The sequence below is a fragment of the Arctopsyche grandis genome, chromosome 1, assembly GCF_051622035.1.
Source record: "Arctopsyche grandis isolate Sample6627 chromosome 1, ASM5162203v2, whole genome shotgun sequence".
NCBI lineage: Eukaryota > Metazoa > Arthropoda > Insecta > Trichoptera > Hydropsychidae > Arctopsyche > Arctopsyche grandis.
In genome coordinates this window covers 19048348-19068434 of record NC_135355.1, presented here as the reverse complement: position 1 = coordinate 19068434, position 20087 = coordinate 19048348, and the positions used below count along the sequence as shown (strand labels likewise).

General features: G+C 33.1%; 2 protein-coding genes across 5 annotated transcripts; both read right to left on the bottom strand.

The window, feature by feature from the left end:
- Positions 1-1490: 1490 nt before the first annotated feature.
- On the bottom strand, positions 1491-8662 carry LOC143909103 (solute carrier family 25 member 32). Its single transcript, XM_077427008.1, has 6 exons — positions 8315-8662; positions 6847-7000; positions 6516-6765; positions 6331-6444; positions 6113-6258; positions 1491-4008 (listed from the first exon to the last, which is right to left on the bottom strand). The coding sequence occupies exons 1-6, from the start codon at positions 8517-8519 to the stop codon at positions 3864-3866; spliced, it is 1014 nt and encodes a 337-aa protein (XP_077283134.1). The 5' UTR covers positions 8520-8662; the 3' UTR covers positions 1491-3863.
- A 1882-nt stretch (positions 8663-10544) lies between these two features.
- On the bottom strand, positions 10545-19441 carry LOC143912254 (uncharacterized). 4 transcript variants are annotated; one of them, XR_013260622.1, is made up of 8 exons: positions 18001-18281; positions 17743-17931; positions 16185-16277; positions 15448-15595; positions 14978-15108; positions 14746-14895; positions 14404-14646; positions 10545-10729 (listed from the first exon to the last, which is right to left on the bottom strand). XR_013260622.1 is itself a non-coding variant. In XM_077431533.1 (8 exons), the coding sequence occupies exons 2-8, from the start codon at positions 18071-18073 to the stop codon at positions 14522-14524; spliced, it is 909 nt and encodes a 302-aa protein (XP_077287659.1). In that variant the 5' UTR covers positions 18074-18207; positions 19381-19441; the 3' UTR covers positions 14277-14521. The 4 variants fall into 4 exon arrangements, 1 of the variants encoding a protein (XP_077287659.1); XR_013260624.1 differs by lacking the exon at positions 10545-10729 and adding an exon at positions 12996-13246; XR_013260625.1 differs by lacking the exon at positions 10545-10729 and adding an exon at positions 13004-14221.
- Positions 19442-20087: the final 646 nt, after the last annotated feature.

Below are 20087 nucleotides of genomic sequence, written 5' to 3'. Positions count from 1 at the left end.
GAACGAATTTTCTAGATCATGAAAACGATTACTGATCACGTTTTCATGATCTAGAAAAAATGTGTGTGTGTGTCTGTGTATTTTGGGGATTTTTTTAACACCGTTCGTCCTATCGAACTGAAACTTAGTATCAGTTACTGAAATTCTTATCGATACTATGTAAATTTTTTAGTTAGCCGGAGATGGTACCTCCCCTTATACATAGGTGTCCTCTTTTTTTAAAGTTTTTGAATTCAATTATCTCCCAAATCGCTAGCTGAATCGGACTGAAATTTTACATGTAATAGAAATTATAAATTTTATAACCTAATATTTTTTGAATATTTTTACCCGAACCGGAATTAGTACTTTTACTCTAGAGAATCCAGGTTTTTTAAATTTTTCTAAGAAAACTTTTGGTTTATTGAACTGAAATTTCATATCTAGAAGTTTAAGTTTAATACCAAGCAGCTTGTTCGATTTTTCTTCCACTATTTTTTTCGACCCCTTAAACATGTGCTCTTCACGAAAAAAAATCAAGTATAATTCTTGTATCAATGTGATGAAAATAAAAAAAGGAAGTGGGATTTTTTCCTCTTAGAAAGGACAAAAATGTTCTGTCCACACCCCTGAACGTATCGAGTTGAAAATTTATATTTGTATTATCTATGTACTAACTTAGAGCTCATAAGGTTTTGGTCAGAATTCGTAAACCGGTAGTAATTTTTTTTAAACAATATTTTATTTTGACCTTTCAAATTATTTTTATTTTCTTGATATTTAATGTGTATAAAAATGAGTGATTTTAAGTGATAAAAAAAATTTGAACATTATCCGACAACCGGAAGTAGAACTTTTGTCTCGTGCAAGTTTCCATACATTTGCGCTCAATTTGTATCAAAAATGACGTCATAGCTATTAGTATTTCATAATTATAACGGTATGTGTGAATGTGTCAGTACGGTTCACTGTCGAATTTTGTTTTGTGACCTTCTTATATTCCTCAAATACATAGAGTAAGTCATGGGTTGGTCACATCCGAATTTTTTCGATGTGGGAAATTTAATATTACAGTTGATTTAATTGCAAAATTACGTTACGTCGACACAATTGAAATGTATTGAATTTAGAAAAAATACTCATATTTAAAAGAAAATGAGTATTTTTAACTTTTAAAAACTATAAAAAACAACAACAAAAATTCTTATTACAAATCGATTGCCATGAAAATTTAGGTTAAAAAAAGCTTCCAACTTCAAAAAAGTTGGATACTTTTGCTTAACAGTAATAAATATAATTTTATCAATGGAATGACGACTGAATGCCATCGCTATGATGCATGTAGAGGCTTCAATGCCATTGAACAGCAGAAGCTATTGTGTGAATGGTGGCAACGGCCTATTGTTGACAATCGCTTGTGATAGTCATTTGCAATGCATGCCTCCTCACATAGAGGAGTCTTTACAAACAATAATTTAAACAAAACTAATACAAAATTTATATACACATTTACAAGATTTTCAAACATAATTTATTATTGTAATCGTTATTACATATGTATGTACTAAACTAAAATTTGATTATATTACATAGACAAAATAAAACGTTTTTACTTTTTTTCATGGATATATTTTTGAGGGCAATGACGTCAATTTACATTGTAAAATATTCAAAATCGCAAAAATTAAAAGATCAAATTGTTAGCATAACAACGAATACTAATTTATTTGAAATTAGATTTTACCTTTTTGCATTCCATTTTGGAATTGGCAATATGTTACCATTATAATATAGCATACCAAAAATTCTTCAGTGCAGTTAAATTTGTTAGCATTAAGGAGTAGCATAGGCTAGTAATAATATTACATACATACCCACACTTTAGATCTTAAATTGGTAAAGACATAAAAGTCCGACGATATATTTAAAGAAGATTTCATAGCCCATTTATGAAAAGTAAGGAAATAAATCGAAATATTATATCACAGTTCCGAGGATGTGGTCTTAGTTTGATTACAAATTAAGTAAATATTCAATGAGCCGCCATCCAAAAGTGTTTTCAATATAAATCAGGGATTCTTAATCTTTAGTAGTTAGCAGATCCCCACTTCATAAAAATTGTCGAGGACCTCACACATTGAAAAATTATTTTTATTAAACATAACACAAAATCATTATAATTCAATGAATTCAACATATATAAATTGAACAATGAATTTATATAAATATAATATAAAATAAATTGTAAAAAAATCTTTTTACAATGCTTCAGAATTGCAATTTTCAGGCAACATTAAAAATCTTTACGCAATTACATAATTCTCGAATTTACATTGAATAAATGTTCCCAAATCGGTATTATTAGAAATATCGATACTCTCATCTAATTGTAGTCCACATTAACCTTTAAGCACTCTTATAACCAACTACTAATTAATATTATTGAACATTTCTTCAATTATATTCTTGACAATAACATTAGATCAATGGTCAGCAACCTATAAATCAACATAATTGAGTAAACCATGACAACATTTTAAGTTGTCCACTAAGAAAAATGATAAACAACTAGTAATTTTATGGTGAAGAATGGTTACGCTAATTTTTAATTAAAGTAATAACTAAAATATGTACATAAAATAATTTAATGTGTCCTGAAAAGTATGTGAAAAAAACCAATGACAGAAATCTAGATTTAATTGAATTACGTACCACATAATTCAACCATGTACATATGTAAATATTATTCATTAAAAACATTCAAAATCAAGGAGCCGCTGACCAGACAACCGAATTTTTTATCCTCAATAATGCTAATTTAATTTTATACAGAAATAACATTGTGCTTAATAACTTCGTAAAATTTAAACTTAATTTTTTATCTCACTTATCATATTAATGTTCAAAATTAATTTACCTAATCACGCAAAAAGTTGCCAACTATTGTATTGAATATTAACATTAAAAGGAGATCATTTGCTGGTTTGTCCCCCAATAACAATACAAGTTATTACCTTTGCCTCAAGTAAAATTAATTCTTCTGATAATGTGAACTTTCAGCTTCAATGACTAACAATTTTCAGCTTAAAGCATTGTTAAAAACAAAAATATCATTATACTGACAGTTCAACACACAATATCGAGAAGTTATAAAAAAACGAGTTTGAATTTTCGCATGATCACAAAACATCATCTATTATAACTGCATACATAGATAAAGTAATAACACAGATAATAATTCGAAATTCTGCAATTATTCATTTTTATTTGAACCGTTATATTTTGACCAGAATACATACAAAATAAAAACAATATCGGCATAGAAGTGAATGTAACAAACTTAGTAAAGCTAATAGAATAATAAAAATAACGAATGAGTTCAAAATGCAACCGGGAGACTAGAAAACAAGTACAATTTTCTACTTAACATATACACATGTATGTATATATATAACAGTTAAAATCAACAGTAACATTTTTTATTGTATAAATTGCTATATACGCAATAATTTTAATATTCATTCAAGCAAACTGTAGCTTTAAATATCACATACAGCAATGTAACAATTAAGTTTCATTAACATATACCAGACACAAAATTGTCCATGTATAAGACACAAATATTGTAACAGTAAATAAATTACAAATATCTTTGGCATTTACAGTAACATATTGGCAAATAATGGGAAGAACAAATATGGTCTCTAATGAAACAAAGGGTAATATTACAATGCATGGAAAATGTAATATGTATATTAAAACTTTACTACTTATGATTCGAATATTACAAAACACATATAACAAAATATAAATCTACAGTGGAATTAATTTGTATTTCGTGTAAGCTTATAAATAGTGCCAACAATTAATATAATACAGAATTATTAAGACAATACATCCTGGTGGCGCCTGGCATTGAGGAGAGCTTGCGATACCTTTTCATACGTCAGAAAGGTGATCATGGTGGCCGGTATTACGCGCATTAAATTTGGACGCAGCCCTTTGTAAAAACCTCGCCAGCCCTCAAACCTGCAACACCACCACGACACAAAAGTATTAATTTTATGGGGAGCATCTTTAAATAATTTTGAAACAAAAGCATAGCTCCCACTAGACTCAAAATGATCAACCAATATATATGTATATCAAACACTAACCATTGATAAATAAAACAAATCGTGACATTAGATTTTCAAATTGAATCACAGGATTTATGCTTTTAATTTAATTGCAATTATAATTAGTTTAAACTTAGCACAGTAAGTGTAGGTATAATAAAATATTCAATTAACAACATTCTAAGTCAAAGTAAGTAGTCAATAGTATGATGTTTAAATCAATACATAAGTGTGTTTTCATTTTTTATTACTCGTAAACTCTACATATATTTAAAAACTACAGCTGCGTTCACATATACACAAATTATAATATAAACTATGTACATGTCTGATTCTTAAGTATTTGAAACGTTATTATAGCAGCCCATGTATATATGCAACTTACATATGTATTCAACTTGTTAAGTAAAAAAGCGCATATAAAAAAAGTGGATATAGCTAATATTGTTTATTGCAAAAATCCTTATCGTAATAAAATTTGAGAATGTACAAAAATGTGCATATTATCAGTATTAAGTAAATATTATACTAAATATTTAGTAAAAAAGGAAACAAATTCATAGTTTTCTAGTGGCCAGCCACTATTTCATATAAATTTAATACAAATACATATTATGTAAATACACACAAAATTTCATAAAACAGCCTAAATATACAATATTTCATAACACAATTATTGTTTAATTGTATTAAAAACCACGGTGGTTTTTCTTTAAAATGAAATACAGCTGTAGAGGTCAGTCAAAGCTAGACCTGCAGCTTAAAAAGCTCACACACAGATATTGTTTTCCTTTTTGTTGTGCTGCAATTTAAGTGGTTACCACTTTTACAGGAAGGCAAAAGTTGGGCTTTAAGAGAGGTTATGTTTAAACACATATGAGCATGTTTGTATTTCAAGAATCACCCAATATGTGGTTCTGTTAAGGATTCAGTAATTTAAATTTTCTTTATGACAGTGAATATTTCTACGGAAACGATTAAAAAAATAAGAGTAGCAATGGTATGAAACTACAGTTTTTGCTCAAAATAATAAAAGTTTAAATATTTTCAAAAAATTAATATATCAATAGTGACGTTTATTGGTAAATGAAGTTATAACAATGATCAAATTCTAAATCCATTTGTTACCATTGGTTAATTCATTCCAATAACTAAAAGTATGAATTACAGTCCTCATTTATCAAGCTCAACAAACTACCAATAGCATATTAGTACTAACATTGGCACTGCTATCAATTACACATATGTAGATATAATTCGTTTCTGAAAAATAGACTAACTTTATGACGCAATATTAATGTAGTCATAAATTTATATTTTTGCAAAACCAGGAAATACCAATAAATAAATGGTAGAGAAGAGAGTATACCATATTTTAATATATAATCACATATAACATTTTGATTCCATTGAAAATCACTTTTAAATATAATTAAAAAACGATTATGAAAAATTTCGAATTAAAAAATTGAGAATTTGATTACTAAAACACACACCAGACATATATGTATGTACATACATACATTAGTGATATGAGAAAAAATATTAGTTCTTTTTTGGAATTACCATTTGAATAAATGAATGCCATTGAATAGAAAATAAATAGATATGATTCAAAAGTACGAGCCAAGGAATAGTAAATCAATTATGTCGTTTTATATTTTTATTCATTACATAACTGTTACATAAGGTAGGTTTGTCGTGTTTGTCCAAAATTATCATATACATACGATAAAAATATGATAATGTCTTTATACAAACTACACATTTAACAATAATTACTCAAAATAATCGTGTATATTCAAAAGCATACAAGATTTTTCACAAAAATATTAATGAACAAATTAAAAAAAATTGAAACTAAATTGATTACTAAAAATAAAACAAACTCGATTTAGTCATTGGGGCCTTTGTTGGTGAATTTTTCCCATATGAGCATTACAAGGCAAATATTTGGGGTTACATGTAATAAGTATGGACACAAGCCTTTATAAAATCCTTTAAAACGTTCATACCTCCATGTATCGGTAACACAGTGCCATACACCGGAATAGCTATGATGATGATCTTGGAGGCGAGCTCGTACTACTTGGTATGGATATGTTGTTCCAGCTGCTATGAATTTTGATATCGCAGCAAAACTGAGATATTCATACGTAGTCTATAAAAAAAAATTTTTTAATAATTATTTGAAAAATTCAAGAGTATGAGATCGTATAAATGTGAAACTCACCAATTTGGTATCTATAGGAAGTTTTCTATAAAAATTATATCTATTCTTCATTTCTTCATATGTCATAAATTGTAAAGCTCCATGAGATACTCCAAACATTCCAGGAACGAAGCCCTAAACAAAATTAAATATTATGAATTATGTTTAAATACTGATAAGCATTACATTGAAATAAAAATGCTTACTCTATATAATCCTCGGACACCCTCAGTTTTATAAATTTTACTTAGACCGTCGACCATCCCCCGGTACCTCATGTTTTCTGATATGTTATCACCATTGTGCTGAAGACATAGTCTAGTCTTTACAACCCAAATAGGATTGGTCATAACTAGAGTGAGGATTCCTGCCTCTGCAGCAGCTAGCATGTGCATAGCAGGTCCAAGAGGCGTTTTGGCATCTCCTTTCTGTATCCAAGTTTTAATAGTGTTGTAGCTGCAAATATACATACATATGTGCATATCAAATAACAATTCAAAACGTTATTTAATATACTAACAATGTTTTTAAACTGACAACAAAAAATAGAATCCCCAGGCTGAGCCTGATCCCCAAACATTGGGAGTGACACCTCTGTAGAGACCACGGACACCCTCAGTTTTGAATATAGTTGAGAAGGCATTTCTGAGACCATCATATTTGGGTATGGTTGAAGTGCGGCCATCGTGTACTGGAAGACATAAAAAGTGCATATAATAATAATATATTTCAAGTATTAACGCATAAATTATTCAACATAACAAATGATTTGGATTGTACGATTTATATTTTCTGCCAGAATAAGGTATTATAAACAAAATTTCTATTGCAATTTAACTTTGTGTATGGAAGTCAAATAATTAATATTTGTTTCGCTGACAATACAGCTGTACCGAGTGAAAGTGCCAACGATCAGCAATCGTTTCTGAATGCAATAGATCAATCTCGATTTCAATCAATGATATATATAGACGTTAGTTCAGAAACGGAAATAAGAAGAATGATAGAAATAGCAATAAATGCCCTTGGCAACATTACAAGTGTTTTATGTTGTCGAAAGATGTACATTGCATTGCGTTTACGAATTTTACGTATCTAGGTTTGGTCAGCGATGCTGTATGGATGCAAAACATGAACGCTGTTGGTGGCAAGTTTGAAAAAGATGGTCCTTTGAAATGTAGTGTGACTGGGGAATTGTTGAAGATCTCCTGAAAGGAACATGTTAAGAACGAAATTGTTCTCCAACTGCTTCACAAACATAGAGAGCTTCTTGGTCAGAGAAGTGTTATACAATAGAAGTGCCCTAAGGCATCAAAAGTGTCGACAGTTGCGGTGTGGCTGTGGCCACAATCTGTTCGTGAAACAAGGTCTGTTAATTAAAAGCTGGCGCGTAGACACGATGTTCCGACTCTTTCTCGCGTGTAGACACGCTTACGAGCGTGTCAGAGACAACTATTATTACTAATTATAGTACTGTGAACGCGTTTGACACAGGATATTTGTTCAAAAAGGCACTTCTATTGTAAAACACTTATCTGTTCTTGGTACAGTAAAACGCCAAAAACGTAAAACTCGTGGCCCCTAGACCGTCTTCTATAGATAGTAATGGAAGAAAAATAGAGAGCAAACCAGTCACATGTCGGTTTCTTCCAAACAAGAAAAAATAATAGTTAACAGACAGATTTGCTTCGACTAAACCTACATATAAACCAAGATGGTGAAACAGATATCAAAAAAGGCTGGAGAAAAACTATGAATATGACAGCGGGTATATTAAGAAACATGATTGAATAAGATTGCAGTAGGGCTCAGCGCACACAATCGACTTGTTGCCGAGTATGCTGGGTATATACTAGTATGCTTTTAATTAGGTGGATTAGTGCTCAGTAGCCTTGGGTGCAAAAAGTGATGCAATGAATAGAATGTGTGGTGGTGGCAATGGATGTGATAGGTTATGGGGTAGTGGTGGTGATGGTGGTGATGGTGGTGATGTATGGATCGTCACCGGCAAAGCGAATCTTGATGAGGTCTAAGGGGTGCAAAATGAGGGTGGAGGTGACGCCCCCCGAGACTCCGGCCAACAGATGTTCCACTCGGACGTGACGCAGAACCCCGTTGCGACTTCCGCGTCCACCGGACATGCTGTTCTCTTTCTCTTTCACCCGCTCCCCCTCTTTCCTCTGCTCGCCTTCACCGTTTGCGTCTGACATGCGTCATTGCGTCATTGCGTCATGCGTCATGCGTCATTGAGCCGGCGACGAGCAAATTGACATATCACTGTTGCCAACCTATGATTTAAGCTCTGACCGTACTATGCGACAACCGAACGATCCGACACTTCACAACAATACGCGACCAAATATTGTTTGTATGAAATTGTATGAGACATAACGCACTGCGCGACAGTCGCATGATGTAGAACGACACCTTGCGTCAAAGTTGACTTTTCGACTCACTTTGACGCAAGGTGTCGTTGAGTGGGGGGTTGCCTTGCGACAATTATTCTCCTTCTTCATATCGTGACTTTGAACTAGCATGTAGCCATAATCTTTTGGATTTTCTCGATAGTTCTTCTTCCTCGCATATCAAAGATACTATGGGGGATGGGTGAATGAGACGACTGGCATGTTGATGCACGTATTTTATTTATGACAGCTGAAGGCAGAGTGAGTAGCCGCTCTCCGAACCCAGCCGAGTTGGTCCCCACTCGCAGAAAGGTAACCAAACTCGACCATGTCGTATAGCGAGCCGCCACAATACTATAATAGCGTCCGTTTCGTCCATTTCTCTCCGCGGTATCGAACGAATGATTGACATAATCTGTCATTCAAGTGCGGTTTACCTAATATTGTCGCACACTGTTGTGAAGTGTCGGAACCATAGATATATAATACATAGATAGGCCCTGACGCTCTAAGCCGGTCATCCTGTTGGAGGATGCACACACAAAAAAAAGTACAGAGGATCCCTACTCTCTCTCAGTAGGTATACGGACGCAGGGGGTTCTCAATCGAGACGCCACCTGATGTCGTGAAGTTTGTATAGCTTGTGGTAAGGGCGCCGGCGCTGGCTTTCCTCACGGTGTCTTCCTTCGTCGTCTGTGGTCTGGTCTCTGCTTATGGCTGCTCTACTCTCTGTCTCCCTCTCTCGTACCGTGTGCGTAATGTAAAGCGCGATGTGTAAAGTAGGAAAACAGGGCGGGAGATTATAAACAATGAAACAGGTTGTAAGTCTGTATCGCAACTGTATTTTATATCAACATGTACAGAGAGCAAGCAGGGTAAAAGGGGGGGGGGAGAGTAAATAAAGAACCATGCGTGCTTGAGGTTATGTACTATCCACGCGTGGTTGAGTTGTCTGCCTTCGGGACGAAGACAGACCAGGCTTCCTCCGTGCACACCGGACGGATACTGGAGCCGGTCTCCAAGTATCGTCAAACATCACCAGTCTCGAGCTAGTGATTCGATGGCGAGGACGCGAGCCGCGAAAACACGCTGTTTATGCGCTAGCTGACCAGGGCGGCCAGCACCAAACATAGGTTTCATGGGCCGTAAGGCCACGAAAACCGACCACCAGACAATTGGTCTGAACAGTAGGTAGTTAGCTTCTAAGTAGGAAGGTCAACTAATATTTTTCGAAAATGCAAACGTCTTCAGTGAAATTGTGTTACAATTACTCCAGAAAACATAAAAAGGCGGATGGCATCACATATAACCAGCAGCGTGGTCTAGTGGTGAATGTTGAATTATTTCGTACTTGATGTTACGAGTTCGATTCCCCGCTAAGTCTCGTTGCTGGCCAGACCTTGATTTATCTAGGTCGATCGTTTCTTATCAGAATTTGCCAATTTTTCTGATTTTCATTGAAACGATTCCTGTAAAATTGGCGTTTCCTTCCCAATTTTCTGTTGCGAACCTTTAGTTATTGTTATATCTTAGGTTTCGCCATATTGCTCACCATAGATGTCTCTGTGGTTGTTTATCGAATATAAAAATTCGTATTGTTACATGAAAGTTATTCATCGTTATTTATCGTATTAATACGATGTTTGTAATATGTATATGTACACTGAACATAGATGTCAGATATTTAGATTTACATGTATCTATGTAATAATTATGTGGACCAGGAAGGCGCATTTGGGGTTTACCTGTTATGCCTTCCTGGTATATTTGTATATATGTATGTGAAAAATATGTATGTAATAAATAAAAATAAAAAATAAAAAAAATATTATCAGAAAGAATTAATATATAATGTCTTCAATTATAGTAGTATTTTAAATTAATGAAATATCGAGATGTATGTAGTGTTCTATGTACTGATGGAACAGCGGTCGAGAACCTCTGCCACAGGTGTCACTAAATGCACGCGTATATCTTGTTGGCACTGAAGGAAATTCAGAAATCGACGTTCAAAACTACAAACAATGAACTAAATATTTAAATGTCGGCTTTAAAATTGATTCTTGTGGAAGTTACTAATGTTTAAATATTGTAATAGTTAATGATGGCTTTATTATAGTAACATAATTTTGTAGTTTAATATAGTGTGTATAATAAATATTTTTTTCTTAATCGATAATGAATAAGTACGCGATGCGATATGTCCTTTAGGATGAAACGGGATTCCTACAAATCAATCAGTATTTCGATGAAAAAATGTCAGTGAATTTGTAATTCGAATAACAACATACGAATTCTAAGTACAGCTTATGAATTCGAATTAGAACGTACGAATTCGAATAAAAACGTACGAATTCTAATAAAAACGTACGAATTCGAATAAAAACGTACGAATTTGAATAAGAATTACGAATTCCACCGGTTAGGATTCATCCAGCCCGTCTGAAACGTTGCATACCCATCCATACAACACAGCACCTAGTAACCGGCGCAGGCACGGTGCTGTTCTAATCCATCCTGTCCGTAAAAAGGGGGGCTAAGGCTTGGTAGTACGTTGTAATTCGATAATTCGGTAGGTAGGTAGTTTTTATGGTTCGGTGATTATTGGTCACAAAGCGCTCGCCCAAAAGTCACTAAAATCTCTATAACGGAACATCTGGCAGCTGAAAAGTCCATCATTCGTGATTTTCATGGCAAAAAATGTCTTTTGGGCGATCGCAATGTGACTAATAATCAGTGGCGGCTCGTCCTAATGGGATGTTGGGCTGCAGGCCCTCCTATAAAATTCTAAAATATATGTTTAATTATACATTTAATATTTTATTTATTAATGATATTTTTTTTATTAGTTGGATGAATGAACTATTGGGGCCTTCGACAGAGTAAATATTACTTACAATATCACCCATATCCAAAAGGGTGATATTGTAAGTAATGTTGACCGTTTCGAAGACCCCACTAACTTGTATGGTGACAGATGAATTAAAATGTTGCTGTACTGGCTGTAAAGTTTTACAGCGCCGCCCTGACCGCCACGCAGCCCGGAGTTTCGGAACGAGAAAGAGAAAGAGCTATTTGAAACTGCAGATAGCTCTTTCTCTTTCACTCACTCTGCCGTTTTGGGCTGGATAGTCGGCAGCCTTCGCCTGTTAAACGACATTCATCTAATTCATCATTCATCAAGCCAGCAGCATAGCTCGGACGTTAAGCTTCTGCTTAACGTCAAGAAGGTGCCGGGTTCTATCCCTGAATGAAAATGAATTTTTCAGAGTATGCTGTTGGTCAGACCTGGATTTGTGACTCCAGGTTGATCGTTTCCTATCAGAGTTTGCCAATTTTCTCTGATTTCATTGTTGAAACGGTTCCCGGAAAAAAAAATTGGCTAAAAATCCTTCCTACCTACTATGTCACCACTATTTGAAATTTGATGGATGTACAATAAGAATTTATGTACAATTCATAGATGTCTCGTTAATTTGCGAGTTTTTTCAGTGTCTCGCAATTCAACGAATTATAATAAAAAATGCTGCATTTGTATTTGTAATTGGCCAGGAAGGCGCATTGGGATTTTCCTGTAAGGCCTTCCTGGTATATATGTAAAATAAAATAAAATCTGTCAGTTTGTGTAAGATTTCGCGCGCTTGATCTTACATTTGATTAGTTGAATCGCACGATCACAGCTTTATTCGTTTTCGTTACTCTTAATTGGTTGTGTACGATCCCTCATCAAAACTTCGGTAAGTCGTTTTCATTTTGATAACAGCAAACTTTTTTCAAATCTGTTTAACTTTTTCTCGTAATTTTTATTTAAATATATTAAGACTTTTTTTCTTTTAAAAATGGAAGAAAAAAAGAATTCAGTAAAATATTTACAAAATTTGCACTTTTGGCGACTAGAACTTACCGAAAAAGTCGCTATAAAAGCATTAGGCTGCCTCACGCCCAATTTAATTATTTCACAGCCTGCAACTAGTAGATCTTTTAGTTACTCGCGAAAATTTAATCCAGACATTTATAAAAAATACAATTGGTTAACGGGATGTACAGAAAAAAACGCGTTATTTTGTTATCCGTGTCTTTTGTTTGGAGGCGAGTCGCCAGGCGAAGCATCTTGGACGAAAACAGGAGTTATTGACTTAAAACATTTAAACGATAAAATTAAAAAACACTTGTCGAACACTTAAAAAATGTGTGTAATCTCACGATTTTGGGATCGGCTAACATAAAAACCCATTTAAGCGAAGCTTGTCGGCGGGAAATAGATAAGCATAACGAAAACGTCAAAAAAAAATCGGGATGTTTTATTTAAAATTATTGATTGCGTTATATTTTGCGGTAAATTTGAAATGCCAATGAAACAGATAATTCAAAAAATCCAGGAGTTTTTCGGGGGCTTCTAGAATATTCACAAAATTTCGACGATTCTTTAAAAAAACATCTTCAAACTTCTTCGGTTTTTAAAGGGACATCAAAAACTATTCAAAATGAACTTTTAGATTGTATTTTGAACGTGTGTAGGGAACAAATAAGTGCTGAAATAAAAAAAAGCAACTTATCTAGCTGTTATGGCAGATGAAACAACCGATGTATCGATGCATTGTCAACAGGTTAATGTTTTTCGTTACGAATTAGGGGGTTAAGTTTTTGAAAGGTTTTGGGGTTTTTTTAATCCGCGTCGCGAAACCAGCAAGCACGAATTTTTTTTAGCAATCTTACTGGAGTACCAGCGTATTTTTCGAAATCTTCATCGCGTTTGGACGCACCCCTTTAATGGGTGGTGAATTTTGCTAGTTTTTTTTTCAATAATACTTAAATCCACATGTAAGTAAGTGGTCGTACGCCAAAATATTGTGCTTATTTTGTCCTGTTATGACATGATGTATAACAGGACAACCACATATATGTATACTTCGCGTAAACACCCAGTGTTTACGCGGCGCCCGTTATCGAACAACTACTGTGTGTGCTAGCCGATGGTGGCCAGCATCAAAAAACATCAGCCAAATCGTGGGTCGTAAGGCCACGAAAGCCGACCATCAGACAAGTAGTCTGAACATGCATGATTAATTTAAAAATGAAAATAAAAATAAGAGAAGAAAAAAAACTAATACGCATTATAATAGTAGCAGATAAAGTAAAAATATCTATATATATATAAAATACTAATGTTTGGGTTATGTATGTATGTATGTATGTATGTATGTGCCAGTGGGTGTTTGGGTGGTCATTGGTTGGGTCCGTCGTAGGTTGGGTGGGAAAAACACGTTCGATTTTTTTTTTGCGCAGGGGGTCAGCCAGATGGGGCCCCGCCGGGGGCACATCCCCCATGGGGCCCAGCTGAAGAGGGCGCAGCCCCCATAGGGAACCGCCGGAGGGGGCGCAGCCCCCATAGGGCTCCACCGAAGGGGGCACAGCCCCCATGGCGCCCCGACGAGGGGGCGCAGCCCCCATGGGGTCCCACCAAAGGGGGCGTAGCACCCATAGGCCCCCTGTCGGGGGCGCCGATCCTAATAAAATAAATAAATATATTTTTATATATTTTTTTTAAATTTTTTTTTATTTATTTATTTAAAAAAAAAATATTTTTTTTTTTATTCACCCCGGACAAAGCCGGGTAATAAAGCTAGTCAAGTTATAAAATACAAAGTAGGGAATGTCTGGCACTTACAGAAAGCACCAATATACATACATATAAGAACAGCTGCAAAAACAAAACATCCCTGCGAGGTCCAAATGGAAGAGAGAATATCAAAATTCCACTCATACATCACATTTAATAATGAATAATACATGAACAAATAAACATATCATGCTTCTGGAAGTAATTGATCATACGTATATTGAGAAACAAAATTGTTAGCAGCGGTCAAAACAGTAGATGAAAACTCTCTCTCCCAAGCAGGTGCTATTTCTCTGAAAAATTGTTCTTCAGCTAAAAACAATAATAGAAAATCAATTGTGATGTCAGATGTTTAATATCACATTACATTATATATTTAAAATATTATATATGTACATAGTAATAACTTACATATTTGGAATGTTTGAGACATGAAACCTAGGTTCAGATGATTCTCAATTTCTTTTATTGTCAATTTTGTATCAACTTTCGTAAATGCCATATAAGTGTTGTTTCCTATCGTGTTTAATTTGTAATCTATTATAAATTTAGCTGTTGCGTCTGAAATTAAGTTTTATTTGTTGAAGAAAGCGATCTGATGTTATTTTATTTTAAATATTTTTTAATTTTAACAAAAAATCACCATAAATTCCAGTAACCTGACCAATTGGAGTAAAGTATGGAAATGATGGAATAACTAATTTCATTATTCCGGCCAATTCAATGTGTGAAAAATTTCCATTGACAATAAATTTTTTTTCCGTCAAATTCACCCTGAAATACAAAAATATATGTGTACATACGTATGTATATATTTTAGACATACTTCAATTTTAGCCATTTTTTCAAACTTCTTTACACATACAAATGTATGTATGTATTAAGACCGGTGTGACGCTTTGGGGCAACCTGTCAGGTCCCACTGGTCATTTTATTGTTGTTATTATTTTAAAATAATAATAAATTAAATAAATAAATGTATGTATAATGTACATAAAACATAAGTACATATGTACACGTTCCGTATGAACCGTATATACATATGTACACGTACATGTTTAAGTTGAATATACAAATTTTTAGAAAAATTATTTGGTATTAATATGCTCTTACGTTGTGTCATGTGCTATAAACTTTGACAATCCAGTCATTGATACATTCAATATTGATAATTTCATACCAATTTCTTTTAAAAAATTTCCGTCAATAAGACTTGCAATGTATGTTGGCTCAATTTGCATTATACCATTTTCGAAATCACCTAAAACATGTAAACATATTATCAGATATCGGCTACACAAGGTTTCCCCTACATGCTCTATTATCAATTTCATAGAAAGTTCATATTTTTATACAAGCTTATTTTAACCTCTTGCTTTGAACAATAATGGTTTTTCTAAAAAAATGACCATTTCTAAGAAAAAATAAACCACATGCATACGATCTCTACGGTATACGTGTTACGTCGAAAAATTGAATCGCTAACAGGATAACCGCCGCTACGAAAATTGCGTGTGCGGTTCTCCCTGCGGACGAAAATACGGCGTACAGAAAACTGCGCAAATATTATTGCACGAATGTTTTCTTTTTACGAGATTTTTATTATTTTCATAATCTTTCCACTCAGAAATTACTGTTATGGATTAATTTTTAAATCATTATTATTCATTAATAATTGAATTATTATTAATAAAATAATTATTAAATAAAATTAGTAATCAATAATTATTAGATATAATTAGTAATCATTAATTATTAAATATAATTAGTAAACATTAATTATTAGATTTTTATAAATGGGTAAACTAGGTTCAAAATCCGATACCATATATGTATGTACATTTACTAACCTTTCGACATCAGTGACATTATACTGTTTATATGTTCTTGAAAACATTTATTAATTTGAGGATTGTTACGTTTACACACAGAAACATACGAAGCTGAAATTTTTAATAATAATTTTAAATTATATAAAACATTAGTAGTAGATCTGTGGGTCCACCGCCCCCTCCCCCCCCTTAAGAACATAATTAAAATTTTAAAAATAAACAAACATTAAAAACTTTTCGAAATTTATTTATATAGATATGTATGTATTTCAAGAGATTTTTTTATTTGAAAAGAAAATTTTATTTAATTTTTAAATAATTAAATATTATTGAATAATATTAAATAATAATCAATTAAATTAAATTTTCAATATAAAAAAATCTATTAAATACAAATGCGTTATTTAAAGTGGGGCTTTGAGCGAGAACTGAACCAAAAACCTAAAACCGGAATAACCGTTAGTTTTTTATGAAACCGAACCGAAAAAATATAATTTAATTTTTATTTCGATATTTTGTACGCTACTGCAGAACCACGTAACCTCTTGATATTCGCGGCACACATTGTTTATGAGTTATGAGTCATGACTTATGACTCGTAGAGTTTGTCAACTACGAACATAAATATGTACTTCATCAGCATACGTTAGCTAGTCCGTACATACATAGGTGACAAAACGTTAACTAGCATCGGTTTTCTCCCTCACACGCGTTAGATCGAAGTGATGCTCGCGGCACCAAAAATGCCGCGTCACTCGAGTTGCGATGCTCTGGGCTACTGGTCCCATCTATGTAAATTTACCTTCGTTGAATTAATGCATTAGCCCTGCATTAGTCATTAACGGAAACACCAAATCGACGCTGTTTTTTTTATTTGAAATATGTGTGTCAAATTCAATGCAAAGAAATCTTTCACGTTCGTGTGACGCATCTCGACATATTTCTCATAATTATAATATTTAATTTTTAAAATTTACGGCTATACTATGCGGTGCACCATAAACATTGGTAAAATATTTTATGGTACTAAATTATGGTAAAAAATAAATTTTGAATACAAATAAAAAATATTTTACAAAAAATCTAAAATTCATCACTCGGAGCTGAACTAAAAACCGAAAACCGAAACCAAATCGATATGTATTTTCTTTTACTTGAACTGGAATGAAAAAATAGCGTTTCGAAGCCCCGATTAAAAGACTTGTTGAAATTGTTTATGAAATTTCATTAAATTTATTGATGTTTTTTTGTTTTATCTAAATCGACTTATTTATATAAACATATGTATGTACATCCTGCTGCTCTATGTAAATATCACAAAAGATTCCGTGAGGCTATAAATTAACAACCAATTCGGAGGTAGTTAGCCCGCAATAATGAAATTTAACCTAATTTAGCATTAAATATGCTAATATTTTTTTCAAATTCTATGAAATTTGTTTATACAAGTCCTTTCCATTGGGTTCAAGTAAAACTTTTTAATAGGGCCCGTAAGTATTTAATTAATTTAATAGTGTAATATTTTAAAATGAAAAATAGACTATTATGTAAAAAAATATTGTTTAAATATACTTACGCAAAAGTTTAGTGGGATTCTCGCAACACGTTTTCAAAAGTCCATTCTGAGTTCCACATATTGAGCGTTGAAGGAGTTGTACTTCTTCGCGAGTCCTAGTACGGCTCATCATTATTTTATCTAAATGCGGACATGCATTTGCCAAAACACAAACTCCAGATTGATTTGATGGAGTAGTGCACAATATTTCTACAATATTATCTAATTAATTAATTGTTTGGTGGTGTTGAAATCATACTAAAACTATTTTATACTTACGTCCATTCGATGTTTTTATTATTATCGCCATAAACATAATAATTATGCTTTGGAAAAAGATAGGTTTCTTCATGTTGAATGCAAAGTTTGTAAGACGAATATATGTATGTACATATGTGAATTTATTTCAAGATTTTAATGGCAATAATCGTAATGTTGTAAAACGCACCACAGGGATAAAAAACCGTTTTTCTAATTACATGCACACTGTAAAACCAAAAGAAAATAAATTCTGCCATATTTTATGTTAGTGTCAACCCTTGACAATACCTCTTGAATATATAACAAACTAGGGCTTCCAAGCCGGTTTAAACCGAAACCGAAAAGCCTGCTTTTTTTTTTTTTTCATTTTTCAAAAAACCGAAAGCCGGCTTTTTTTTAATGTGTAACAGACGTATTTACGCGCGAATAAAGAATTGCAGACGAACGGTTTGAATAAAAAAACAATTTATTTTAGTATTCGGTACAAGAGTTGATAACGGACTGACTTAAATTCTAACAATATTGAGTTTATATACTCTTTAGCAAACAAAGAATGTGTTGAAGACACGTGTTGTACAATCTTGGTTAGTCGGTGAATGGGTGTGGTGGATATAATGGTTTTATTCATAATCAATGTGCGTCAGAAATCAATAATTAGTAATTCATACGAGTTTCATTAATCAATGGTGCATTCATAAAATTAGGTGTGTCTTATCTCTACTGGTTAGTCGTTTGTTCTTTATATTAATCATGTGACAACGAAGGAGTCATATGATGGCGTCGTAGAAATGACGAATTTGCGAGTACATGAGTACAATGGTAGAGGGTTATCTTCAGCCTATAACTCGCGCTTACACTGATCTCGCGTTGAGAGAGCAGGTGGCGGAAAGGAATACGTTATCCGTTCTTCCAGGTGCGTTCGTTCCGTGGTGGGGGTCAAAGGGAACGAATTGCCTGACCTGAGATGTCTTGTATTTGTCGTTAGGTTCCTGATTAGAATCCTCGTCTCGGTCTTTCAGCGGCTGATGCTTCTAGGGCTTTCCGGAGCGCTTGGCTACCACGGAATTGTTAACCCGTGCCGTTAAAAGTGCCTGACGTCTATCCAGTTTTTAGTATTAAACATAGATGGTGGTAGTAAAAAAAAATTACTAGTATTTTTATTCAAAATAATAATTTTATATACAAATTATAGAAGAGGTATGTTTTAAAAAACTATGTTTATTTTTATTCCTTATTATATAATCATCAAAGTACTTAGGCTAATAACTTATGATCTAACTTATAAACAAAAGACAATGTACTAATATTTAGACTCATCCATCTAATTAACTCATCCATTCTAATACTCATCCATCCCAATTAATCTAACATACTTCCAATACTCTTAAATCTACTCACATTCAAAATACCTCTCATAGCTTTAAGTGGGTCCGGTCTCTAATGATCACATGATGTATATAAATATTCGATACCGTTAATTATCGACTCCTGACATAAAAATAGCAGTGACTTAAGCAAAAGATAAACATGTTAACCTTTGACTTTTGGAAAACAAAAATAAATCAACAGAATTTAATGTTTATTATTTTGCAGAGACTTCTAAGAAACGATAACAAATATTGTTACATTCTACTTAAATTGATCATATTTAAAAACAAATGGTAATATGATACAAGCTTAAAACTTTTTCAAAATTATCATATGTATATAATATGTGTATCATATTATGATGTATGTATTATAGATAGACAGACACGTGTTTTAAATTACATTTTATATAATTCATTGAAATGAATTTGAAACATATGTTTAAATGTAAGTTAATTAGTCTGTACTGGCCTAGATCAGTAGATTTGAAGAATTCGTAAAAAAAATCGTATACAAGCGCTAAGTGTAATATTATTTTGTAACCATAATTCTTAATCAGTTACGTTAAACGTTAATTATATAAATAAATAAATAATTAATGCAGCACCGTCCGTAATAAATAAAAGAACTTGTACAGACTCCAGGGATGTTCAACTCGAGAGCACCCCCGAAGTCGGTTTTCTGAGATAGCTAGTGGTAAGCGTGGGCGGGGCTGGTTTCCTCAAGGTGCCTTCCTT

Excerpts from the sequence above, each read along its gene's own strand:
- LOC143909103 (XM_077427008.1), bottom strand. The coding sequence starts at position 8,519 with ATGTCAGACGCAAACGGTGAAGGCGAGCAGAGGAAAGAGGGGGAGCGG. Across the intron at positions 6,445-6,515 it reads GTGTCCGAGGATTATATAGA|GGCTTCGTTCCTGGAATGTT; the intron begins GTAAGCATTTTT and ends AATTTTGTTTAG. Across the intron at positions 6,259-6,330 it reads TTCCTATAGATACCAAATTG|ACTACGTATGAATATCTCAG; the intron begins GTGAGTTTCACA and ends TTTTTTTTATAG.
- LOC143912254 (XM_077431533.1), bottom strand. The coding sequence starts at position 18,073 with ATGAAGAAACCTATCTTTTTCCAAAGCATAATTATTATGTTTATGGCG. Across the intron at positions 16,278-17,742 it reads GAATCCCACTAAACTTTTGC|CTTCGTATGTTTCTGTGTGT; the intron begins GTAAGTATATTT and ends TAAAAATTTCAG. Across the intron at positions 15,109-15,447 it reads TTTATAGCACATGACACAAC|GGTGAATTTGACGGAAAAAA; the intron begins GTAAGAGCATAT and ends TTTGTATTTCAG.